At 48.9% G+C, this 27,043-nt stretch overlaps 1 protein-coding gene across 3 annotated transcripts in view; it reads left to right on the top strand.

Moving 5' to 3' along the window:
- The window catches only part of ATP8A2 (ATPase phospholipid transporting 8A2), a 531,116-nt gene extending 505,811 nt beyond the window's left edge, over positions 1 to 25,305 (top strand). For all 3 annotated transcript variants that reach the window (XM_033409347.2, XM_049700910.1, XM_033409346.2), the window contains 2 exons: positions 8,779 to 8,870; positions 20,182 to 25,305. In XM_033409347.2, the coding sequence (XP_033265238.1) occupies positions 8,779 to 8,870; positions 20,182 to 20,279 (190 nt within the window). In that variant the 3' untranslated portion in view covers positions 20,280 to 25,305. The remainder of the gene's footprint in view (positions 1 to 8,778; positions 8,871 to 20,181) is intronic.
- Positions 25,306 to 27,043: the final 1,738 nt, after the last annotated feature.

Raw genomic sequence — 27,043 nt, 5'->3', positions numbered from 1 at the left:
ACCTTTATATTTGTTTTACATGTAGAGTCCAGGGTTGTCAGTTGTACTTAACAGGAGGAAGAGAGAAAATACATCAACTCCATCTTGGAAGCAGAAGTCTCTCCGGACAGGAATTTTTTTTTAAGTGTTTTTTTTTAACCTTTTAAAAGTATATAGATTATAGTAATGCAGTTCTAATTTTCAGGAGAAGCCATTTTGCCAGTTTTACCTAAGTTGCTGTTTCAGGTGAAAGGACAGTGTAGTTGGTGGCTACTACCTTCTATTTTTTTTGGACCTTCCTCCTAACCTCACTGCTCACTGGTTTACTTACATTACCACATCGCTAGCAGGCACAGCGGAAAAGGATTACGTGTATCTATCGTTGCTTTTGGATCTTTTCAGTGTCCCCTGCCTCTCGTTTTGTTAAAGTCTTCCTGGGCAGTCCCATCAATCAGCGCAGTTACCTCATACACACCACCTCTGTTCTGAGCCAGGGATGGTTGTCAACAGACAGATCCCACCTATTTCTGAGGCTGCAGATCTGCTGCTTCCCCTGTCAGACTCACTGCCTAGTTTGGTACTACCACTCCTTGGTCTTCTTTTTGGCAGGAAATCACCCAGTCCACACTGTACGAGAATGAGATTTCTTCCAACACTCAGAATGGTCCCCTTACCCCACTTTCCAAAGCCTTGTCTAGGAGAGAAGAAAATCACCGTGCTAAGACAGGGCTTTCTTCCCTCCAGTTCCCAGTTTTGATAGTCGGAGGAGACTTGAGGCCAGGAAGGACTACAGGAATCTACCTTTTTACTTTGGGGATGGGATTTGTATTAAATTAGTTAACCTTGAATGCTATCCTGTCCTCAGCCAGACTGTCCTCCAACTGTTCTATGCAATCTGAATTCTTTTCTTAACTAAATACAACGTCCTGTCTCTGTAAAGGCCACGGAGCTGTTTTAATTCTTGCTCACAGTGTTGTCCAGAATTTGGAGGGGGCTTCCCTCCTCTCGGAGAGAATGAGGATGATGTCCCTGTTCTGTCTTTTTTTTTTTTTTTTTTGCGGTACACGGGCCTCTCACTGTTGTGGCCTCTCCCGTAGCGGAGCACAGGCTCCAGACGCGCAGGCTCAGCGGCCATGGCTCACGGGCGCAGCTGCTCCGCGGCACGTGGGATCTTCCCGGACCTGGGCACGAACCCATGTCCCCTGCATTGGCAGGCGGACTCTCAACCACTGTGCCACCAGGGAAGCCCTGTTCTGTCGTTTTTAAAGAAGCATTTCTCTGGTAAAGAGGAATTTTCTCAGCTACTGTTGGGAAACCGCTGTCCTGAGCTCAGTGCTGGGCAGTGTCGACAGACACAGACACACGGTGCAGGATCCACTGATGGAGACACACAGGAATAAGATAGTGAGTCACGGTCCAAACCAGCCGTGCAGAGCACAAGTGCGGTTTTGTGTGTGTAACCGTGTGCCCTGTTCTCAGCCAGGCGGACACTGTGAAAACGCAGAGAAGGCGTAAGACCTGGTCCCTGTCTGAGGACGAGTCCTCCAGAGGGACATGCCCAGCTGTGTTGGTGTTTCTGGGAATCTCCGCTCACAAGGACCCCTCCCCGCCTGCTCTCTGCGGTTCCTGAAGGTTCAGGGGCCCAGGGTGGCATCTCCCGTATGGCCCCCCCCCCAATACCTCAGAGGTAACTCGGGGAGAATAATTTACTACCATCTAATAGAATGGAATTTATGAAGGGCTCCTACCTTCAGGGTAGAACACCTATCTTATTGGAATCTTAGGCTGGAAAACCTATTCTGATTTGTTTTATGCTTGCTATTTTCCCTCATTACATAACTAAGGTGAGGGTTTGTTTTTTTTTGTTGTTTTTTTTTTCTCTCATCCTACAGAGGCCTGGGCAGGTCTGGAATATGATTGAGCCCAAAGTTTCTCATTTCCTAATGCTCAGATTATAATGAGTAACATAAGTTACCAACTGAGGCTATGAAGTCTCATTCCCTAGGGATCTTTAAAAGTGGGTTAGAGGGGCTTCCCTGGTGGCACAGTGGTTGAGAATCCGCCTGCCAATGCAGGGGACACGGCTTCGAGCCCTGGTCCAGGAAGACCCCACATACCACGGAGCAACTAAGCCCGTGCACCACAACTACTGAGCCTGTGCTCTAGAGCCCGCGAGCCACTACTGAGCCCACGTGCCACAACTACTGAAGCCCACGCGCCTAGAGCCCATGCTCTGCAACGAGAAGCCACCGCAATGAGAAGCCCACGCACCACAACGAAGAGTAGCCCCCGCTCCCCGCAACTAGAGGAAGCCCACACGCAGCAACGAAGACTCAATGCAGCCAAAAATAAAATTAAATAAATAATTAAAGGAAAGAAAGTGGGTTAGAATTTCAGCAGTCTGATAGCCTGGTAGGTGTCTGGCCCTACCTGAAGGAACGGGGACTTTGATTCGCTTTTATCTTGAGGAACCTGTCAGATTTATGTTTTGAAGACCATCCAGCCATCATTTAACAGTAAGTTTCTAAAAATACCTATTTGTTTTTGGCTGCTTTGTGGTGTCAGCTGTGATTCCTACCAGCTGTAACTACTGACAAGACCAAAAAACAGATTTGTAATTATTTGCTCTATTCTCCACGTTCTGCTCTGTGCCAGTTACGCGTGTGTGATTTTAGCAGGAACAGCCTCCTGACAGAAACGCGGACGTAAAAGTTTATTATTCTCGCGAGTAACGCTTGCCAGCTCTCTGCTCCTTCCTGACGCTGCTTGTTCTTTGAGACAGGAGTGCACCAACCACCTCCCTGGAGAGGCGCTGGCTTCTCAGCAGAGCCTGCCTTAAGGGGCTGTGTGAGATGGGCTTTCACCACTATCACTGGTGTTTACCTGCACCTTCCATATGAGGGGACAGATCTCAGGCAGCACCCATGCCTAAGCTGGGATGGAAAAAGGTCAAAGCAAGCACCGAACTCCACCCCCACCATCGGAGAAATAAACCATGAAGATGACATCGTTACCAACCATTCAGGTGATGGGAGGGAATTTACCTCCAATTCAGGACCCATTCCTTCTCCTGTTTTTTATTTTTTTTAATTTTATTGAAGTATAGCTGATTTGCAATGTTGTGTTAAATTCTGCTGAACGGCAAAGTGATTCAGTTACACACATATATACATTCTTTTTCAGTCTTTTCCATCATGGTTTATCACAGGATACTGAATGTAGTTCCCTGTGCTCGAGTAGGACCTTGTTGTTTATCCATCCTATGTATAAGATTTACCGTTTTAAAGAGTACGGTTCAGTGGCGTTTAGTACCTTCATGATGATGTGCGATCGTCACCCCTGTCTAGTTCCAGAACATTTTCGTCTCCCTGAAAGGAAACCGCGGATGCTTTGAGCACCCCCGGGATGCCCCGCCCTCCCCGGGAACCGATGCTCGTTCTCTGTGATTTGCCTGTTCCAGACATTTCATATGAATGGAACCGTGCAAGACGCAGCCTACAGCGTTGGCTTCTTTCACTCACCGTGAGGTTCTCAAGGTTTTTCCGTGTTGTGCATGTGTCATACTCTGTTCCTTTTTGTGGCTGAATAATTTTCCATCGTATGGACAGACCACACTTTGTTTATCCATTCAGCAATTGATGTCTGGATTGTTTTCATCTTTTGGCTTTTGTGAATAATGCTGCTCTCGATATTGGTGTACATGTGGTCTGAGTCCATTTTCAGTTCTTTTGGCTAATGTGACCTAGGAGTGGAATTGCTAGGTGAGACAGTAATTCCATGTTGAAGTTAGTGAAGAACAATGGCTGCACCATTTTACAGACCCACCAGTAATGTGCCAGGGTTCCAGTTTCTCCACATCCTCTCCAGTACCTGTTGTTATCTGTTCTTGTTTCACTTATAGCCATCCTAGTAGATGTTAAGTGCTATTTCTTTGTGGTTTTGACCCGCATTTCCCTAATGACTAATGATGCTGAGTATCTTTTCATGTGCTTGTTGGCCGTTGTGTTTCTTCTTTGGATAATGTATCCAAATCCTTTGCCTGTTTTTGATTTGGTTTGTCCATCTTTATGCTGTTGAGTTGTTGGGATTATTGATATGTTCTGGACTCTAGACCCTTACCAGCTATATGATTTGTAAATACTTTCATTTTATGGTTGTCTTTTCCCTTTTTAAAAAATTTTTTATTGGAGTGTAGTTGATTTACAGCGTTTGTAGTTACAGGTGTACAGCAAAGTGAATCAGTTGTACATATATACATATCCATTCGTTTTCAGATTCTTTTCCCATATAGGTTATTACAGAATATTGAGTAGAGCTCCCTATGCCATACCAATAAGTCCTTGTTAGTTACCTGTTTTATATATAGTAGTGTGTATATGTCAATCCCCAGCTCCTATCACCTCCCCCCATGTTTCCCCTTGGTAACCGTAAGTTTGATTTTGAGATCTGTCTGTTTCTGTTTTGTAAATAAGTTCATTTGTATCATTTTTATTAGATTCCACATATAAGTGATAGCATATGATATTTGTCTTTCTGACTTACTTCACTTAGCATGGTAACTCCAGGTCCATCCATGTTGCTGCAAATGGCATTATTTCGTTCCTCTTTTATGGCCGAGTATATTCCACTGTGTATATGTACCAATCATAATCCCTTCCTCTGTCGATGGACACTTAGGTTGCTTCCATGACCTGGCTACTGTAAACATTGCTGCAATGAACACTGGTGTGTATGTATCTTTTCGAATTATGGTTTTCTTCAGATATATGCCCAGGAGTGGGATTGCTAGATCAAGTGGTAGTTCTATATTTAGTTTTTTAAGGAACCGCCATACTGCCCTCCATAATGGTTGTACAAATTTACATTCCTACTGGCAGTATAGGACGGTTCCCTTTTCTCCACACCCTCTCCAGCATGTATTGTTTCTAGATTTTTTGGTGAGGGCCATTCTGACCAGTGCGAGGTGAAATCTCATTGTGGTTTTGATTTGTATCTCCCTAATAATTAGCGATGTTGAGCATCTTTTCATGTGCTTTTTGGACATCTGTCTTCTTTGGAGAAATGTCTGTTTAGGTGTTCTGCCCGTTTTTCTTTTAACATCTTTATTGGAGTATAATTGCTTTACTGCCCATTTTTGGATTAGGGTTTTTTTTCACTTTCTTGATAATGTCTTGATGAAATCCGATTTATCTATTTTTTCCTTTTGTTGCCTATGCTTTGAGTGTCATATCTAAGAAGCATCGCCAAATTCAAGGTCGTAAACATTTACGTGGTTTTAGCTCTTATATTTTGGGTCTTTGATCCATTTTGAGCTACTTTTTGTATGTGATTGCAGGTAAGGGGTCAACCTCATTCTTTTGAGTGTGAAAATCCAGTTACTCCAGACCCATATGCTGAACACACTTTCCTCTCCTTATGAATGGTCTGGGTACCCTAGCCAAAAGTCAGCTGACCATAGACATATGACTCTTAACTACATTACAGTGATTTATATGTGTATCCTGATGCCAGTACCACACTATTTTTATTACTGTAGTTTTATATTAAATCTTGAAATAAGTTAGTATAAGTCCTATAACTGTGGTGTTCCTTTTCCAGGACTGTTTTGGCTATCTGGGGCCCCTTGTAATTCCCTATGAATCATAGGATAAATATTTGTTTCTGCAAAAAAAAAAAAAAAGACTGTTGGAATCTTGCCTAATTGCTTTAGTTAGCACTTCTAGTAAATTCCTTGAGTAGAAGTGGTAAAAGCAGGCATCCTTGTCTTGATCATAGAGAGAGTTTTCAGTCTTTCACCATTGAGTATGTTGTCAGTTGTGGGTTTTTCATAAATGCTCTGTTAATGTGGAGGAACTTCCCTTTCCATCTTAGTTTGCTGAGTATTTTTATGATGAAAGGGTGTTGGATTTTGTCAGATGATCTTTCTGCGTTAATTTAGACGATCATTGATATTCTTCCTTCATTCTGTTAGTGTGGTGTAGTATATTAATTGCTTTTTGTATGTTGAATCACCCTTGCATCACTGGGATAAATCCCATTTGGTAAGGTTGTGTAATCCTTTCATTATAATGAATCCGGTTTGTAGTATTTTGTCAAGAGTTCTCTTGTTTATAAACCCAAATCTCATTTCCCTGTGCTAATTTGTACTCTTTTCTTTTCGTCTCATTAACCAGAATTAACCAAAGCAAAATATCTGATTGTGTTTCTTTACTTTTTCCTATGTCTTTGTGAGTAGATTGCTTTCAAACCATCTATACATAATAGAATGCTATAAATGGTAAATGTTATACCCCTTTCTAGCTTCAGCTTTTCCAACACTCGCAGGACATGGTACAAGAGTGGAAGTGGAGGCTATGTCTGAGTGTGTGCAAGTTGTAATAAATAGCCATGTACCTTGATTAACGCACCTGGGTGAAGACCACAGTGCCTTGTGATGCCCAGATTCTCTGGAGACGGTGATTAACACAGGGAAGAGGTAGCTGCCCTGTGTACCCCTACCCCCACCCCAGCTCTGTCCTGCGCCAGCAGGGGACCTGCACTCGCGTGTGGACAGCCCAGTCCACACATCCCGTGCTACAACCACCCTCTGGCCACCCCCCAGGCCTCCGAGCACGGACCCTGGCTGTGTGGTCTACTTCTAGGGAGACGGAGCTAGCGAGGGGGTCAGGTTGGCCTTGGATGCCAGCTTGGGCGTTACTGGGCAGGGACTTCTAAGGTCTCGCGTACTTGGGCTGGGGGCAGGTGTGGGCTCTTGGTGGACATGTCTCCTTGGCCCCATGTCCCCCTCCCCACATGGGAGGAAGGGCTGCAGGACACAGCAGGGTCATAGGGTGGTGCTGTCATTGGCTAAAGCTGAGCAGGTTGGTGGATGTTCACTGTGCTAGTTTCTGTGTTTGTTTGAATATTTCATTATAAAAAAGAGAGAGAAAAGCATACACCGTCCCATGCGGGAATTAGAGACATCTGCCCAGCACAGTGCCCTGTGCCCTTTGGCGAGGCTGAGGCTGTTTCCTCAGCCGCCCAGCTAGAGACCAGGATGCATGATTTCAGAGAGCCCTTCCCGTCCGTGGCTCTGTGAGGTTCTCACGAGCCCCAGCGCTAGGAGGACCTTCTGGACCTGAAACGTCAGAGGGTCCAGGAGAGGCGGGGTGGAGCGCCCAGTCTGTCCCCTCAGTTCCTGGGAGATATGCCTTCATCTCACCAGGGTCCCAGCGGGGAGGGCCTCAGGGAGCCCCTTTCAGCTGAGCTCGGAGCTGCCTGGCAGTGCCTTCTGTGCAGGAACCGTGGCCGGTGCGGGTCACACAGGGAGGACGGCCCTGAGAGCAGCCAGCACGGGCGCTGCGGACGTCAGGCGGCCACACGAGGACCGCGCATCTGCTCATCCCTGTGGCCCAGGGCGGTTAAGGTGGCCCCTGAAAGGAAAGATGAGAGGGAAGGGAGAGGCAGTGTGAGGGGACAGAAAAAGTGTGTGTTCTCGTCCGCCATCTTCCCAACGGGGGTAGGCTGCGGCTTGCCCTGAGCTGGTGATGAATTAAACGTTGTTCTTTCAGCCAAGGTGATCAGAAACTGCTCTCTTGCAGAAACCCAAGAGCATAGTGAACTTCAGCTCATAGGACTGTTGAGAGTAGCCGGGCCCTGCTCCCCCTGCAAAGGCCCTTGGGGGAGCGTGAAGTACAGGCCTGGATGGGCTGGGGGGAGGGGCTTTGGACCACAAGCAACTGCAGCTCTTCCAACTTCCGTGCCCTCAAGTTCCCAGACAGCAGACTGGGGATGTACGCCTTGCCGTGGCAAAGTGCTGCACAGCAGGTGGTTGAAACAACAGAGGTGTATTTTCCCACGGTTCTGGAGGTCAGAAGCCCCAGAGCAAGGGTGTTCCAGGGCTGGTTCCTTCCGAGGGCTCCCTCCTCTGCTGGCAGGTGAAGGCCGTCTTCTCCCTGTGTTCGCACATGGCCGTCCCTCAGTGTGTGTGTCTTAATCCCCTCTCCTCATCAGGACCCCGGTTAGCCTGGATTAGGGCCACCCCGATGGCCTCATGCGACCGTTAAAGGCCTCGTCTCGTAATGCAGCCCCATCCTGAGACCCTGGAGGGGTACAGTTCAGCCGTTACAGAGCGTGCCGGCCAACCCTGTACACCGCAGTCTGTTGGGGGCAAGCCCGGTAACACCCCGGCAGCAGGAAATCGGGGCCACTCTCGAGCATTTCCCAACCCCCCCACCTTTGGTTGGTCGTAAAGCCCAGCTGTCCTCTAGGGAGAACCTCCGTGTTGCCCCAGAGCAGCGGCAGCCTTGGAGGAGGGACCATTTCAGGAGAGGCAGGAAGCACGCCTAACCTTGTGTTTTCAAAGAAAACTGACCTTGGTTTTCACTGTGGTTCAAAATAAGCATCAGGTTCTGCAGAGGCAACTGTCTCTGGCCGGGTCCTGGGGCACCCAGGCGAGGCTCCAGGCCTGGGGGGCAGGTGGAATGGAAGCTTTCCGTTCACCGGAGCAACAGCTCACTCCTTGCCCCGGAGGCAGGGGCCCTGGTCCCCTTCCGTCAGGAGGCAGGTGGGGCTCCGAGGGCCGTGTAGGGACGGGGTGCGCGCAGAGCGGGTTTTCAGAGGAGGGAGCCGCTCTCGAGGCGTCCAGGCAGCATCTGCTGTAAATAGAGGGGCAGTTGGCGAAACGGGACACGTTCTCCTTGACGTGGGGCAGCCTTTTCCCGGTCTGTTTCGTGTTACGACCTGAAGCCATTCCTTCTCTGAGCACCTTCGAGAGGTGTCCGCGTGGCCGGAGACTGACCGTGTGTGATGTGCCCCCAGGACCAACGAGCGAGACCGGCTGCTCAAGAGGCTGGGCAGGAAGACGCCACCCACCCACTTCCGGGGCGGTTCCCTCCAGCAGTCAGTGCCACGTGAGTAGCCCGCCGGCACGTGGTGCGGACCACTGCCAGGCTCTACACCCGGAAGTGGAAATGGTGTATCTGGCCCCAGGCAGGTACACCCGGTGGGTAGGCGATTCCCCGGGATCCAGTCAAATGTCTGAACGACACGACCCGTAAACTTCAGATCTGATGTGGTGCAGCTCCTGTGGCAGCCTTCCCATCAGATTCTTTCTAAGATTGAAGTGATGCTCCTTTTACATGGTTGCCCCCAAAGTAGCCCTACGCTACTGGCATATTAATCACAACAATGGCAATCACTGGGGAAAAGTCTCTGTGGTCTTCCCAGGAAGGCTGTGCCCCACGCCGCCCCTGCAGCTGGAGGCCAGGCCCCGTTCCTGCCAAGCAGGGTCTGTGGGGATGCGTCAGAGCCCAGAGGAGCGGGGTGGGGGTGGGGGGCGGGGAAACGCCAGATGGAGCTCGAGGAGGGGATGGGCTCACCTGTAATCCAGCCCCTGGGCTGCCGGGCAGGCGAGGGTGCTGCAGCCGAGTGCAGGGGCCCCTGCGCAGGCAGCCTCCCTTCCGCAGCTGAGGCCCTGGTTCCTGCCTCGTCCCCGCCTGCACTCCCATCTCTTCACTTCTGCTCCCCTTTCTCTCCCTGAGTTGAGCCGGAAACAAGGGGTAGAAAGTGAAGCCTCACTGCACCCTTAGGACAGGTACTGGAGGATCTCTGCCCGGCTCAGCTGAGCTCCATCCCCCCACGGTGAACACATCTTTGCAGACTTTCTCAACAGAGGGAAGGAAAGGAACAGGTGGGACGTCATGGCCGTCGGTGACCGCCCCCGCCTGGACATCCCCGTGGGAGAAGGGGCTGCAGTAGCTCCCAGCAGGGCCCACATGCCCCGCATTCTCTGAGGCTTCTCGTCCCCAAGACACCTGGCCAAGAGCCTCAGGTCGGCACACTAAGTGGCCCCGCAGAGCCCGGGCCCCGGACCCCAGCCACGGCCTCTGATCCTCGAGAGAGGTTGAGTCCAGAGGAGGCTGGGTGGCGGGGTCCCAGCCACGAGGTCCGGGGCTCCACCTCAGAGCCGGGCTGCCTGCGGTCCCGTCCCAGCTCTGCCACTTTGTGACCTTAGGTAAGTTAACCCCGCTGTTCCTACACCTGTAGAACAGATGACGTGAGAACCTCCCTGCGGTTACTGGGAGGATTCACTGAGATTGTACACATAAAGTGCCCGGAACAGAGCCTGACGGCGTGGAGTCCAAATGTTAGGTATTACTTGTCTTTTCTGCCACAAATTGAATAACTTTAGGCCACTTATGTATTTCTCTAAACGTCTGTTTTCTCCTCTGAGGAGAAAAACAGAATCATCTGCATCTTACACAGCCTGTGAGGCTGCACGGTGATGGGCACAGAGAACATGAGTACTCGTTCCCTAAACGCAGGGCTCGTGCCATGCAGCGTCCGACCAGAGAAAGAACAGACACTGAGAGCAAAGGCGGCGCGAGAGCTTTCGTGGGAGTGCCATAAAGGGTCTTAAAACGACTACAAAACGTTTTATGAACTCTCAGTATTTTGAAGGACCAAACCAAAATTCTGATCAACAAATACAAAAAACAGGCAAGCTGCTAAAATCACACCACATTTTAAAGGCACTCAGCAACTAGGAGTAGGACCCTAATGGATACCAGGGTGTTTCAGTCACGGACCACCAGAGAAGGCCATCAAGCATCGGGCGGGGCTCCTGGCCTCTGCTTGTCTCCGGCCTCAGTCTTCCCAGGAAACCGGAAGGAAAAGCCCTAGTCTTGGAGCACTTGTTCTGATGGACCACCCGCACACAGTACTAGCAACCGAGCTCATTGTTTCCTACACGGTCTAATTTCCTTACCATCCACACAGTGTTCCCAATTTCCCAAGTGCTATTAGGAGTCTTTTCCCAGACAGGAAATAGCTACTTTCATTAAGATGTTATGAGAGCTCCGATTCAAAAAAACGCTATTTCAGGGAAGTTTTATTCCAAAATAATGAAAAAAAAAAAAAAGACATGATTTTATGGACTTCACCAAGTGTTCTACCAGAGGAAGACAAAACAAATAAGAAATGCAACCTGCCCTTGCACCTACCCGAATTCTATCCCCGGATCCTGGCCATGGCTGAGCATTTAGGAAGGTCTGGTCCATTGAGTGCTTTCTCCAGGCCCCCATCATTCCTTCCTGGCTGTCAGGACTTCCTGAAGATGAATGACTGTGGGAAATGCTAAGAGCCAGGGGCTCCCTCTGAGTTTGGATGCAAATAATGGCAGTTAAACGTCCCTCAGGCAGGAGCTAGTGAAGGGATGGTGTTTCTTTGTCAGGCTGGGCAGGCGGAGGCTGGCTGGGTGATTATGGTCCCTGCTGTACTGCTCTAACCCCCCATCAGGCTTTGTTTCTAAGAGGAAAATATTTATCTGAATCACAGAGACGCCCATGCTCCCAGGACCACCCTATCAGGCCACTCTCCTTTTTTTTTTTTCCTGGATGCGCAGGCTCAGCGGCCATGGCTCACGGGCCCAGCCGCTCCGCGGCATGTGGGATCTTCCCGGACCGAGGCACGAACCCGTGTCCCCTGCATCAGCAGGCGGACTCTCAACCACTGCGCCACCAGGGAAGTCCTCTTTTCTTTCTTAAATTCAAAGTCCACTTAAGCTCAGAAGAGACTAAGAACATCCTGGTGCCCATTTTGGAAACATGATGGTGGATGCACCCAGGGGAGCTGGTGGAGAAGCCCTCTGGTAGTGACCTCTGGGCACCCTGCTGACCCTGGGAGAAGAGATTTGCTATCGAACCAGAAGCTTCCCTCTGCTGTCCCTTAGGACAGATGCCTAGAACCCTTCCCACTCCAGAGGGGCTGAGTTAGTTATCCCACTGGACGGCCCTTGTACCCATGACACAAACAGGAGCTGCGGAGAGCACTGCAGCTGGCTTCCCGCAGGTACAGGTGGATCTGAGTGGAAAACAACGAATAAATAAAGACAGGGCTGCTGCCCCTTCCACTTGAACAGGGGTAGACAATTCCAGATGCTTTTCCCAAAAGGACAGTCGCAAACAATGTTCATGTTTACGTCTCAGCAAGTCCCCTTCATTCCTTCCCCTGCCCCCCACCCCCTCCCCACAAAAAAACACATTAAAAGGCAGGTAGTAACTGCTCTGTTTGGGCTGACTGTCAAGATAGGCTCCTCCGTCCCTGGCCTGGAGCAGAGGCCTCCTCTCCGGGCGCCAAGCGTAGAATTAGTCCCAACCACAGGAGAGGGCTCTGTGGCCTGGGCGGCACCAGCCAAGGAACCATGCTGGCGCCCATGTGGTGGATAAGAGCTGGAAGGACCTGGGCCTGGCCCAGTCCAGCCCATTCATTTTACAGAAAAGTAAACCAAGAAGACGGAGAGCTTAAAGGGCCCCGGTTCTGTGTCCAAGTCACAGCCAAGCGAGGATTGGAATGAGCGCTTCTCACTGGCGCCTCGGCCCTGGGCTCAGCTCTACCTTGAAAGCAGGGCAGGGGGATGGCCAGCTAGGGACAGAGAGCCCCACGGTCACCTACCTCCCTGGGGAGGGAAGAGCTACACGGTGTCCCCATCTCTCGGGGTCAGGGCCCCTTCTGCAGGGAAGCGTCCCCCTGGGTGGCAGGCCCACCACCCAGCAGCATGGGGGATCCGAGGACAGCTCTGGGGCCAGCTCAGGAAACAACCGACATGCCCAGAAACATCCCCTTGAGGAAACTGGAAGGTGGACGCTGTCCAGAGCCCAGCCTTACTGCTGGAGGAGACAGGGCTATTTGCTCGATTTGCCCTGAAATGGCCCAGGGAGAGGCAGCTGGTCTGGTACATCGTGGCAGCCAAGACCCAGCACAAAGAGCATGCTGGGGCCTGGACACCAGGGCTGCAGTGCCCACAGCACGAAGAGCACGCTGGGGCCTGGACACCAGGGCTGCAGTGCCCACAGCCACACAGGTTTCAGAAGGCCTCCTCGTCCACCGTCACCTCCACCCCACAGCTCAGAGGTGAGAGGAGGCATTTCCTCTTCAGATCCCAGGAAGCCCCTGAGGCTGGGAGACCCAGCACAGCCTCCTTGTAGGAAGCAGTGGGCCGGGAGGAAGCCCAGGAGTGCCAGGGCCACCCAGGGCAGGATGAGCCGCCTGCCTGCACCGGCTGGAGGGGCTCACGCTGCCCTAGGGCTGCTGTCCCAGGGTGGGGCCTTTGGGCTGTGGGTTTGGTCTTGTTAGAAATGCAGGTGAACAGCTCGACCGACGCCCCATGGGGGCACCTGTGTTCTCGCTCTTTCACTCCCACCTGCTCCCTGCTGCCCAGCCGTGTCCTCAGTGGCTCCCAGGCCACCTCTGCAGCTCAGCCCACACCTCCTGCCTCCCAGGGTGGCCCTCCTGAGCCCCGGGGTCCTCTCAGGGCTGAAAGGCATGCTCTCAGGAAGAGCTGGCCAGCCAGCCCTGGGGGGGAGGGAGACTTGGTTTACAGTGTGATCAGAGCAGGAAGTCACTTCCTCTCCTCCATCCCACAAGGACTTTTTTAGACAGTGTTACTGTATGTCTTTATAGTCCAGAAACTTTCCTTTTTAAGCCAAATGTTTGAGTAAAGTAAGAATCCAGGATGAAGGGTAACAAGATGGCAGAGTAGGAGGACATGAGCTCACCTCTTCTTATAGAAACACCAAAATCACAACCAACTGCTGAACTACATCAACAAAAAAACGCTGCAACCTACCAAAAAAGACACCCTACATCCAAAAGCAAAGAAGCCACCACAACGAGACAGCAGGAGGGGAGCAGTCTTGACAAAATCAAATACCATACCCGCCGGATAGGCAACCCACAAACTGGAAAATAATTATACCACAAGTTCTCCCACAGGAGTGAAAGTTCTGAACCTGAGAAAATATTTGAAGAGCAAATAGCTGAAAACTTCCCTAACATGGGAAAGGAAACAGTCACCCAAGTCCAGGAAGCACAGAGAGTCCTAGGGACAATAAACCCAAGGAGGAACATGCCAAGACACAAACTGACAAAAAGAAAGACAAAGAAAAAAAAAGCAGTAAGAGAAAAGCAACAAGTAATGTACAAGGGAACTCTCCTCCCCTAAGGTTATAAGCCGATTTCTCAACAGAAACTCTGCAGGCCAGAAGAGAGTGGCATGATGTATCTAAAGTGATCAAAGGCAAGAAACTACAACCAAAAATACTCTACCCAGCAGGGCTCTCATTCAGATTTGATGGAGAAATCAGAAGCTTTACAGACAAGTAAAAGCTAAGAGAATGCAGCACCACCAGGCCAGCTTTGCAACAAATGCTAAAGGAACTTCTCTAGGCAGCAAAGAAAAGGCCACAACTAGAAACAAGAAAATTATGAACGGAACAGCTCACCAGTAAAGGCAAACATACAGTAGAGGTAAGAAACTGTCTGCACACAAATATGATATCAAAACCAGCAGTCATGAGAAGAGGAGAGCACAAATGCAGGATATTGGAAATGCGTTTGAAATTAAAAGACCAGCAATTTAAAACAATCTTGTTTATATACAGACTGCTATATCAAAACCTCATGGTAACTGCAAACCAAAAAGCTACAATAGATACACACACAAAACAGGAAAAGGAATCCAAACACAACACTAAAGTTAGTCATCAAATCACAAGAGCACAAAAGAGGAAGGGAAGAAAAAAGACCTACAAAAACAAATCCAAAACAATTAACAAAATGGCAGTAAGAACATACATATCAATAATTACCTTAAAGGTAAATGGATTAAATGCTCCAACCAAAAGACACGGGCTGGGTGAATGGATACAAAAACAAGACCCGTACATATGCTGTCTACAGGAAGCCCACTTCAGATCTAGGGACACATACAGACTGAAAGCGAGGGGATGGAAAAAGACGTTCCATGCAAGTGGAAATCAAAAGAAAGCTGGAGGAGCAATACTCATATCAGACAAAATAGACTTTAAAATAAAGACTATTACAAGAGACAAAGAAGGACACTACATATTGATCAAAGGATCTATCCAAGAAGAATATATAACAATTGTAAATATATATGCACCCAACATAGAGTCACCTCAACATACAAGGCAAATACTAACAGCCATAAAAGGAGAAATCAACAGTAACACAGTAATAGCGGAGTAATAGTGGGGGACTTTAGCACCCCACGTTCATCAATGAACAGATCAGACAGAAAGTCAAAAAGGAAACACAGGCCTTAAATGACACATTAGACCAGATGGACTTGATATTTATAGAGCATTCCATCCAAAAGCAGCACAATACACATTATTCTCAAGTGCACATGGAACATTCTCCAGGACTGATCACATGCTGGGCCACAAAGCAAGCCTCGGTAAATTTAAGAAAACTGAAATCATATCAAGCATCTTTTCCGACCACACCACTATGAGATTAGAAATAAACTACAGGGAAAAAAACTATTAAAAACACAAACACGTGGAGGCTAAATAATATACTACTAAACAACCAATGGATCACTGAAGAAACAAAAGAGGAAATCAAAAAATAGCTAGAGACAAATGAAAATGAAAGCGCAATGATCCAAAACCTATGGGACACGGCAAAGGCAGTCCTAAGTGGGAAGTTTATTGCAATTACAATCTTACCTCAGGAAACAAGAAAAATCTCAAATAAACCACCTAACCTTATACCTAAAGCAACTAGAGAAAGAACAAACAAAAACCCAAAGTTAGCAGAAGGAAAAAAATTATAAAGATCAGAACAGAAATAAATGAAATGGAGACAAAGGGGACACGGGTTCGTGCCCCGGTCCGGGAAGATCCCGCATGCCGTGGTGCGGCTGGGCCCATGAGCCATGGCTGCTGAGCCTGTGCGTCCAGAGCCTGTGCTCTGCAATGGGAGGGGCCACAGCAGTGAGAGGCCCGCATACCGCCAAAAAAAAAAAAAAAAAAAAAGGAGCCAAATAAACAATAGAAAAGATCAATGAAACTAAAAGCTGGTTCTTTGAAAAGATAAAATTGATAAACCTTTAGACCCATCAAGAAGAAGAGGGAGAGGGCTCAAATCAATAAAATCAGAAAGGAAAAAGAAGTTACAACAGGCACCACAGAAATACAAAGGATCATAAGACTACAACAAGCAACTGTATGCCAATAAAAAGGACAACCTGGAAGAAATGGGCAAATTCTTGGAAAGGTACAATCTCCCGAGACTGAACCAGGAAGAAATAGAAAATATGAACAGACCAATCACAAGTACTGAAATTGAAACTGTAATTTTAAAAACTCCCAGCAAACAAAAGTTGAGGACCAAATGGCTTCACAGGTGAATCCTATCAAACATTGAGAAAAGAGTCAATACCTATTCTTCTGAAACTATTCCAAAATTGCAGAGGAATGAAAACTCCCAAACTCATTCTATGAGGCCACCATCACCCTGATACCAAAACCTGATAAAGATACCACAAAACAAGAAAATTACAGGCCAATATCATTGATGAACATACACAAAAATCCTCAACAAACTACTAGCAATCCGAATCCAACAATGCATTAAAAGGATCATACACCATGATCAAGTGGGATTTATCCCAGGAATGCAAGGATTTTTCATTACCCACAAATCAATCAGTGTGATACATCACATCAATAAATTGAAGAATAAAAACCATACGATCATCTCAATAGATGCAGAAAAATCTTCTGACAAAATTCAGCACCCATTTATGATAAAAACTCTCCAGAAAGTGGGCAAAGAGGGAACCTACCTCAACATAATAAAGGCCATATACGACAAACCCACAGCTAACATCATACTCAATGGTGAAAAGGTGAAAGCATTTCCTCTAAGATCAGGAACAAGACATGGATGTCCAGTCTCACCACTTTTATTCAACATAGTTTTGGAAGTCCTAGCCATGGCAATCAGAGAAGAAAAGGAAATGAAGGTAATCCAAATTGGAAAAGAAGTAAAACTGTCACTGTTTGCAGATGACATGATACCATTGGGTTGGCCAAAAACTTCATTCGGGTGTTTTCAATAACATTCTATGGAAAGACCCAAACGAATTTTTTGGCAAACCCAATACATATAGAAAATCCTAAAGATGCAACCAGAAAATTACTAGAGTTCATCAATGAATTTAGTAAAGTTGCAAGAGAAATTAAAGAAACAATCCCATTTACCATCACATCAGAAAGAATAAAATGCCAAAAGTAAACCTACCTAAGGAGGCAAAAGACCTGTACTCCAAAAACTGTAAGAAGAAAGAAATCGAAGATGACACAAACAGATGGAAAGATATACCATGTTCTTGAATTGGGAGAATCAATATTGTCAAAACGACTATACTACCCAAGGCAATCTACAGATTCAGTGCAACCTCCATCAAATTACCAGTGGCACTTTGCACAGAACTAGAACAAAAAAGTCTTAAAATTTCTATGGAGACACAAAAGACCCCAAATAGCCGAAGCAATCTTGAGAAAGAAAAACAGAGCTGGAGGGATCAGGCTCCCTGACTTCAGACTATACTACAAAGCTACAATCATCAAAAGAGTGTGGTACTAGCACAGAGATAGAAATATAGATCAATGCAACAGGATAGAAAGCCCAGAAATAAACCCATGCATCTACGGTCAATTAATCTATGACAAAGGAGGCAAGACTACACAATAGAGAAGACAGTCTCTTCAATAAATGGTACTGGGAAAACTGGACAGCTACATGCAAAAAAAAAAAAAATTAGAACATTTTTTAACACCATACACAAAAATAAACTCAAAATGGATTAAAGAGCTAAATATAAGACCAGATACCATAAACTTCTTAGAGGAAAACATAGGCAGAACACTCTTTGATATAAATCGCATCACGTTTTTTGGGGGTTTTTTTTGCGGTACACGGGCCTCTCACTGTTGTGGCCTCTCCTGTTGTGGAGCACAGGCTCTGGACGCACAGGCTCAGCGGCCACAGCTCACGGGCCCAGCCGCTCCACGGCACGTGGGATCTTCCCGGACCGGGGCACGAACCCGTGTCCCCTGCATCGGCAGGCGGACTCTCAACCACTGCGCCACCAGGGAAGCCCCATCAGTATCTTTTTTGATACGTCTCCTAGAGTAATGGAAATAAAAACGAAAATAAACCAACGGGACCTAATTAAACGCAAAAGCTTTTGACAGCAAAGGAAACCGCAAACAAAACGAAAAGACAACCATCAGAATGGGAGAAAATACTTGCAAATGATGCAACCGACAAGGGATTAATCTCCAAAATTGACAAACAGCTCATATGGCTCAATATCAAAAAAACAAACAACCCAATCAGAAAATGGGTAGAAGACCTAAATAGGCATTTCTTGAAAGAAGACATACACATTTACAAGAGGCACATGAGAAAATGCTCAACGTCGTTAATTAGAGAAATGCAAATCAAAACTACAATGAGATATCACCTCACACCAGTCAGAATGGCCATCATGAAAAAAGTCTGCAAACGAGAAATGCTGGAGAGGCTATGGAGAAAAGGGAACCCTTGTACACTGTCGGTGGGAATGTAAGTTGGTGCAGCCACTATGGAGAACAGTGTGGAGGTTCCTTAAGAAGCTAAAAACAGAGCTACCCTATGATCCAGCAATCCCACTCCTGGGCATAATATCTGGAGAAAAACATGGTTTGAGAGGATACATGCACCCCAATGTTCATTGCAGCAATGTTTACAATAACCAGGTCATGGAAGTAACCTAAATGTCCACTGACAGATGAACGGATAAAGAAAATGTGGTACATATACAAAATGGAATATTACAAGGCCATTAAAAAGAATGAAATAATGCCATTTGCAGCAACATGGATGGACCTGGAGATTACCATACTAAGTGAAGTAAGTCAGCCAAAGAAAGGCAAATATCCCATGATATCACTTATATGCAGGATCTCAAAAACTGGTACAAATGACCTTATTTACAAAACAGAATCACAGACTTAGAGAGTGAACTTATGGAACCGGGGGTGAGGGGGTGTAGGGATAGATTAGGAGTTAGGGACTGACATGTACACACTGCTATATTTAAAATAGATAACCAACAAGGACATAGCACAGGGAACTCTGCTCAATACTCTGTAATAACCTACATGGGAAAAGAATTTGAAAAAGAATAGGTACATGTATAACTATCACTTTGCTGTACACCTGAAATTAACACATTGTTAATCAACTATACTCCAATATATCAATAAAATTAAAGATTTTAAAAAGAGAAATCCAGGACGATACATGGGCAAGATTTCTCTTTTCTTCTCCTTTAAAGGATATGACGAACTAACAGCTCCAGTAACAGCCATAAACATGCACAGACAAAAGGCATGCTGCTGCCTGTGACGTCTTTTGCTCAGAAGGTCTAATCCAGCTGCAGGACGTTTCCGTACCCCTGACCCAGAAGGGTCGGCCAACAGAGAGGGACTCCTGCAAATGTCCCTCCTGTGGGAAGGGCCAGTTAGGAGGGACAGCCCTGCCTTGGGGTGTGAATGCCAACCCCGTCTCAGAACCTCAGGACGGAGCTGCAGGAGAGCGCCGGCCCTCGGGCAAGTCATGACATCACCTTGTGCCTCAGTTTCCCCACCTGTGACACGGGAAGAACTCTCACCCATCTCATAGGGCTGTCGGGAGGAAGAACTGAGCTATGTGTGCATAATACATACAACAGTGCCTGAGACACGGAGCATTCGATAACTGTCTGCTACTGTCACCAGCATCATTACTGGAACTGATTGTAAAAACCAGTCTTTCTGTAGCCACTGGGCCAATCATTAAATTCCTCTTGACTTTATCTAGTGATCTTTTTCTTTATTTACCCAAAAGTAAACCCGCTGCAATGTATTATGGTCCAAATCCATGCGATTTCAGTGAGGCAAGCTCCCAGCACTGTGTGCACTTTGCCAGCCTTTACCGTTAGCATGTGCCTATTTACCTACCTGGCATGTTTACAGCTTCATAAATTACCGACTGGCCTGCAGCTTCGGGCAGATTGGGACATTTCCGGCGCAGAATGACTTTGCCTTTCCCCTTGACTGGTGGTGGGAAAGTGCAGCCGTGGACCAGTGACCCACTGATTATGCTTCACAGGCAGAAATGGGAGGCCAGCCCCGAGCCGTGCCCATCCCATCAGCACAGAACCACCCGGCCTCTGCCCACTCTTGGCCACCCACCCCTTCAAGGGGGTCACGGGTCTCTGGACCCCCATCCAAGGCTGCGGAGGCCAGTGTGCAGACGCTCGGCTGCAGCCCCCGAGCAGCCTCTCCTGGTCCCCTAACCAGCCCCGCTGTGCTCTTCTTCCAGATGGGTACGCCTTCTCGCAAGAGGAGCACGGGGCCGTGACCCAGGAAGAAATAGTCCGCGCCTACGACACCACCAAACAGAAATCCAGGAAGAAGTAAGACGTGGTCTCCAGGTGGAGCCTCCGAAAGAGATGGTCTGCTGCACCCAGTGTTAACACGTGCTTGTCAGAAGACACGGGTGTCAGTGGCCAGAACACCGGAAACACATCCCGTGGCCTTAGCCCACCCATTTGTTAGTTCTCGATGCCCTCAGAAACCTGGACACGGGCCGCAGGGGAAGCCACCTTCCCCATTCCCACTCGTCCATCCGCAGTGCTTGGCCTGACTTTTGTTTACGCTGTTCCGAAGCATTCAACTGTGCCCTGTGAGGTGTGAAATTAAAAACATTATGCTTCACCAGTATTTCAACATCAGTCCCGGCGGTTCTGGGAGAAGACAGAGTGGGTTTCACGGTGCATGAGAAACCCACCTGGTGGGGCTGCAGTGGGCACGCCGACTTCCTGTGTTGTCAACGCACAGATTCGGTCCGTGGTCAGCGTGTAAACCTCACTGGAGGCAAGCTGCCAGCTTGCTTTGATTCCCCCCTTTGTTTGTATGAAGTTGGCATAAACGTCCTGATTGCAGTGAAATCACAACATAGATATCTGGGTGGTAAACCTGAGAACGATTATTGGAACCTCAGTCACATTCCCAGCAGGGCGGGCCCGTCGGGGTCCCCATGGTCCCTGCACCCTTGCTGCCCGGGCGCCCCACACTCAGACCTGCTGCATGGCTGTTCCCACGCTTGGTGCATGGTGGCAGCGGGCACTGCCCAGACCCCCGCCCTCCCTCCTTCTCCCCAGATTCAGATATGGATGCCAGAAACCCCTTCCTCTATAACTAAAGAAACGTAGCGATTCACGTAGATTCTAAGTGTCTGTTCTATCTGCCTCTTTCTGACGACAGGGGAGCCTGCAGGTCAGGGCAATGGTGGAGCCGCTGGGGCCCTGCCCGCCTTGGTCAGGCTCTCAGAAGTCACTTCCCGGCCTCCAGACCCCTGGACCTGGGCACCTGCTTAAATTAGAACCCACGCTTGTTCTCTTGGGAGCTCAGAGCACATTTTGCCTTTTGAGTGAATTTATAGCACATCATCCCAACGAGGGCGCACACCTGTCGCTCCGGAATCCGAGCCGATGAGTAACCCAGTGGGGAGAGGGAGGGCCCCCGAGGCTGCTGAGGAAGACGACCGTTGGAGGGAGACACTTTTCCTGCAAATCTCAGTAGAAATTTCTGAAACCAAGCCCTGAAGCCCAGACAGTTGTCACGATCAGCCTCAGGTGTCCATGGACATGGGTTTTAAGTGAACAGAACTCCAAACATTTCAAGGAAGCAGCCTTCCTTACACTGACAGGTTTTCCTTCCTTATCCAGCCAGTGCTAGGCGCAGGCGGCTCTCTGCACGTGAGGGGCCCCGAATCTCAGCCGAGGAAGGGGAGTCGCACGTTCTGAATGGGGACCGAACCCGGAGGCCCTGGGGCGGGAAAGCGGCACCTGGAGCCCTTCCTAAACGCCCGGTCTGGAGGCACGTCCTCTGCTCGCAGCTTTGGCGGCCGGACCAGATTTGGGGATTTGACTTAACTTCACCACTTCCGGGCAGCTGCTGCTGCTTAAAACGGCACGGCCCCCCTGGGGAGGGCTGAGCTAAGTCAGGAAATGAAACAACAGGGCATCCTGCTTCCTCCCCATCATTTCGGAGCACCCGCATCTCACCGGGCATGGAGATAATCTAGAGTATGATTTGCGTGGACCACAAAGACGAATCCCCCGCTCGTGAGGTGACGGGGACCCAGAGAGGGCTCCAGGGCGAGCAGGACGACACAGCGAACAGGCAGGTCCAGTTGCCACTCCTCCCTCCCCAAGGTCTAAGGCAACTGAAACGCTGGAGCAGCCAGCAAGCTGAGTGGCTGAAGGACCGTCATGCAGGAATCACAGCAGAATATGTGCCTGTAATTAACACAGCGGAGCAAGGTGGGCGCAGGGATAAAGTCCTGAGTGCAGAGGAGACACGAACATTCTCACGGAGTCCTGTGAGGCACCCTGACGATTCAGTTTCATTTGGGACCTAAGCCTAGTTGGAAAAGGGAATTCAGACTCAGTTCTCGGTCAAACACTTGGCTCGTTCTTGAACTTAAAGCCTTCCGAATCAGATTTGTGAATTACAGTGTGCGCTTATCTGGGGCTTTTTGGTTTTTATTTTTTACATTAAAATACAGTTCAGACTTTTGAGTATTTTAAGTGTATTTTCCAGTTCCCTTGAGAAGCAGACTAAACAGTCTTTGCAGTCATGAAACATGCACACAGAAGCAAGCAGTGGAGGGATGCCTTTCTATTTATTCTCCCCTGTGATTAAGCTACCTTGTAGCCAGATGACTAAATTGGGTTCTAGGAGGAACAGCTGTCACTACGTGTGATGTATGACGTTCAGCCGGGCCGACTCGGGGGCCGTGTCACTTGTCCTATCTTTAAACTGAGGTCAGAGTGTCACACACAAGCGCTCCCCCGGGGAGTAGGGTGGGCCAGACTTAAGCTGCATACTGTCAGCTCAGTGGAGATGCCACCTGGGACTTGTCACTCTGCAACACACAAAGTGACACACGGGCTGGCAGGTCGGCACCGCGGAGCCAGACCCTGGACTGGGCTGAAGTGGCAGGTTCCACTCAGGGCCAGTGGCCTAGCCCGTATCTCGGCAGAATATTCCAGGCTTCTTGACCAGTGTTACATTCTCTCTTCTTGCCCTGTGCTTTGGAGAAAGGAGATGCCGTTTCTTTAAAACTTGGAGTGATACCCTAACACGCGAGCCTGGGCTTGCAGCTCACAGCTGAGAGCTCTGCTGGCCTTTCCTTCACCTGACAAGGCTTTAGGTCTTGCTGTAGGGAGCTGGCAGTGAGAATCTGTAATCACTTGTCAAGAAACAGTGAATAACGAAAAAGTAAGTGTAAGTAACTAATATCTGAAAACGCACATGGACATACATCACGGACTTTACGGTTGGATGTTTTTTTTCTTAAAGAAAGCTCTAGTCTATAATCTCACCGTTAAAACAATGACCCTTTATCCTTTTGAACCATAAGGAAGAGAATATTCTATCATATTCCTGCCCCTGGAGATGTATGCCTTAGACCACAGGTTGAACAGAATGTTTGCAAAACTCTGCTGTGGGATAAGGTAGTCCTTGGTTTTGAACACGTGAAAGAACTACACACAGTTCAGCCAGGGTTTGAATTACTGCCCAGGGTCATTGTCCCAAAGTAATTCAAGGAGTGACTTAGGCTCAGCATTTGAAATGTAGCCTTCATCTCCCGGGATCCATAAAATAAAAAACTTGAACAGGGGAAAAAACTGTGGTTAAGCAGAGCCTGAAATAATAATATGGCAAAGAAATGAGTTACCAGGTCAAGTTAAAGGATGGCATCCCCCATGGTATTCATTAAATACTTCTTCATGCAAATGCTTAAGTTAGAAAGTGTAATAGTGATGGAGAGAGTGAAAATAAAGACCTCCTCCAAAAAAAAAGGGGGGAAGCAATACAGCGGTTGGCTTTGAGGCTGGTTCGTCACCGGCTCGAGGCAGTTCTTGGTCTCTGTCAGCCTTGGGGGAGATTATTTCACCTCACACTAGCCATCTTTCCCTCTTGAAGAGCTAGGAGAACAGGTAGAAGATTTTCCAGTGGGTCTCAGAGGTCAGGACCCAAGTTCCTCTGTAATGACATATTAAAGTGTTCTTCCCAAAAGGAACAGACCTGGGATACCCGACTCGACTTGACGTGTTGGACTCTTCATTGAGTTTTTTTTCAGCATCCCCAACTGTCCACTACCCACTTCCCTTCTCTTTTACAAGAGCTCCATTTAATGCCAGACTTCCAACTTGGGCTGTTTAAAGCACTCTTGGTTTGGTGGGTCTGAGTGAGGGGTGAAGGGAAATCCTCTCAGTGGAAAGAAAGGTCTCCGAGCCCACACAGCTCTCAGGGGCCAGAGCTAAGAAACCACTGGGACTGCAGAAGAGGGGCAAGCTCCCCCGTTTCCCCACACCAAGCATAACCCGCAGCTGTCACCCTGCAGAGCACCTCTGCTCCCCTGACCCAGGGGAGACAAGAGAGCCATTCTTCTTACACCCAGGCTGGCTCATTTTCAAGTGACAATCTCTTGCCCTAGTTGCCTTAGAGATATCTACTCCCAGGCATCAGACCAAGGAAAACAAGCTCCCAAGATTAGCCCGACGGCATTTCTCCTGACCTGGCTACGGAAAGGAGACCTGTTCGTTTTAAAAGTCGGGAACAAAGTGTCAGGTGGCTTTGATTTACAACAGCAAGAGGAAGAAGAATGTTGAAGGAATGGCGCTATCCAAATAACCCTGCCCAGGAAACCCAGGGGTCAAGAGAGCTTATCGAGAGCCTTTCACGGACCAGCTCGACAGTGTTGAGAAAGGGCCAGAAGGAGGAGGGACGCCTGAAGACCAGGATGTGAAGCCACTTCCGAGGGCACTGGAGCCGGTCGTATTCCTGAAGACAGCTGGGCGTGCAGCTCCAGGGAGATCAGTAGACACCAGGTACAGAACTGAGAAGGAAAAATCTGCCCTGTCATACAGTCTCCCTCCTTCCAACGAGATCCCTGCACTGGGGAACACTTTTTCGGCTTTTCATTAATAAACTCAATCCAAGTCCTGACAGCCTTGCTCCGCCCTCCCTCTCCCGCGGGGCTGAACTGGGAGGCGGGCTGGGCCACTGCCCCCCAGCCTCCCCCCAGGGCCTGCAGCCGCAGTGGGCGATGCATCCTTCCTGGGCTGCTGTCTGAGCATGCCATGATTGTGGTGTCTTCCTCATGCAGGCAAAGCCACGTGCTCTCCTGTCTGCTGTCACATCTGTGCTCGCATCGCTGAAATACCGTTTGCGCCAGGGAGGTTTTAATCTGTCTATGCAGAGGGAAGGGGGCAGTGGAGGCACGTTTAATTGGCTCCCAGCAGAGCGGGCGGTGGGGGGGGGGAGCTTTTTTATGGAGTCTGGGGTTCTGTTCCCTCCCTCTAGAAGTGTTACCATTTTCACATCCTATTAACGTCCTCTGGTTGTTAAATTACAGCAGCACAGAACAGTGGAGCTGGGTTCCCTCCTGGAGTGAATGCAGATGAAGGGCATTTTCCTGGTGTTTTTAGGGGGGTTGGAAAACGTAGTGATTCGTGGCTTTAATCAGTCCGTTGACTGGTGTATGTCTGCACAAACCTGTTTCAAATAAATCTTTTGTTAAAGTAAATGATCGGACCCCGCTTTATTTGTGAATTTCCTTCCCACTAATAAGCGGTTACTGCCATAGGGACTCCGGACTATGACACAGAGGCTTTGTCAGCAGGTACTTTGGGTCTGTACCTGCATACATGCATGCTCTGCCCGCCAAGCTGACAGCCTGGAAACGCTGTGAATGGCAGGAGTGCAGGGGGATCTGAATGGCAGATGAACAGGAGCTCGGCTGCTCTGAGCCCAGGGCCCTTTCTGAGAAGGGGGCCAGAGGGCCACTCTGAGTCTGATGGATCAGGAAAAGGGAAGAACTGTGCACGGAAGGGCTTCTCCCTCAGTTACTTTATTCCCTTTGGTTCATCCAGTTTCCCTGCAAACTGAGATGTGGGAAGTTCAGATTCCGTTGGCCAGCGTGAAGTCATGACACTGTCATCGAAGGGGGTCAGAACATGCCACCCCCAGATAGGCCACGTTGGCATAATGATGATTTTGAGCTGAAGGCACCTAAGAAGTAGCTCTGCCCTCCCCTTTCCACCTAAACACAGGTCCTAGCATCCCCGTGAGAAAGGGGCCCTCCCTGCACCAGGAAGAGAAGGGCGTTCTCACTACCAGAGACGGGCACGGACCCAGACAGACCACCTTCTGCAATAACCCTGATCTTCCACGAGCTTCCCTGCCACTGCCCCGCAGTTTGCTTCCACTTAGCCCAAGCCCCCTGGGTCACATCCCACAGTCTCTCTTTGTGTAAAAAGGTAGATAAGCTACTGGGTCTAACGGCTTTTGGGGGGGTCTTCATTTTCCTTCTGCAGACTCCCACGTCCACCTAAAAATATTAAGTAAATGTGTATGCTTTTCTCCTGTTTATGTCTGATGTCAGTGAATCTCTTAGACCAGCCGCAGACCTGAGAGGGCAGAAGGAAGTTTTCCTCCCCTGACCTTATTTCAAAAGAGTGTGAAGAGACCTCTTGGGTTCCCTGCAGGCACAACACGTGGCATTCAGGCAAGAGTCCACAGCCTTGGGGCTCCCTGGGGTGCACAGTTCACACCGCGGAGACCACATGGAACCTGGGGCACCCGGGCTCAGGGGGAGCTGAGGGCCCAGAAGTTGGCCCTGGAAGCGTAGAGAAGGGGGGGTCCTCACTGGAAACCGGCCTCAGGCCCTGGCTTTGGGCAGCTCTACGCTTCCTGGGAGTGGGGGACAGGAAGGAAAGAGAGCCTGGAGACAGCTCCCTGCAGAGGCTTAAATCCAAGAAAACCTCTTAATTGCCCACTTCAAATTTATTACAATTTCCCTCAGCAGACTGGTTCTGAGACAGGCTGGGAGCCGGGCAGAGGCAGGGCCGCAGGGCCGGCACCTGGACACACCTCTCCTCCAGCAGGAAAATATAAAGAAACTCTAAGGGACTAAAAATAACTGCATGCACGTGCAGTCGGGGCAAATTACGGACAAAAAAATACAAAAAGACCAAAAAACCCAACTGTCAATTCTGAAAAGCCGAGCGCAAAAGCAGGGTACTGCGCGTGCCCCCTGCACTCAACAACACCAAAGGGGCGGGCAGACCACCTAAGCCACGCCTCCAGCCCGACCCCTGGACACACCC

The sequence above is a fragment of the Orcinus orca genome, chromosome 18 (assembly GCF_937001465.1).
Source record: "Orcinus orca chromosome 18, mOrcOrc1.1, whole genome shotgun sequence".
Classification (NCBI taxonomy): domain Eukaryota; kingdom Metazoa; phylum Chordata; class Mammalia; order Artiodactyla; family Delphinidae; genus Orcinus; species Orcinus orca.
This window is presented reverse-complemented; position numbering and strand designations above follow the sequence as displayed.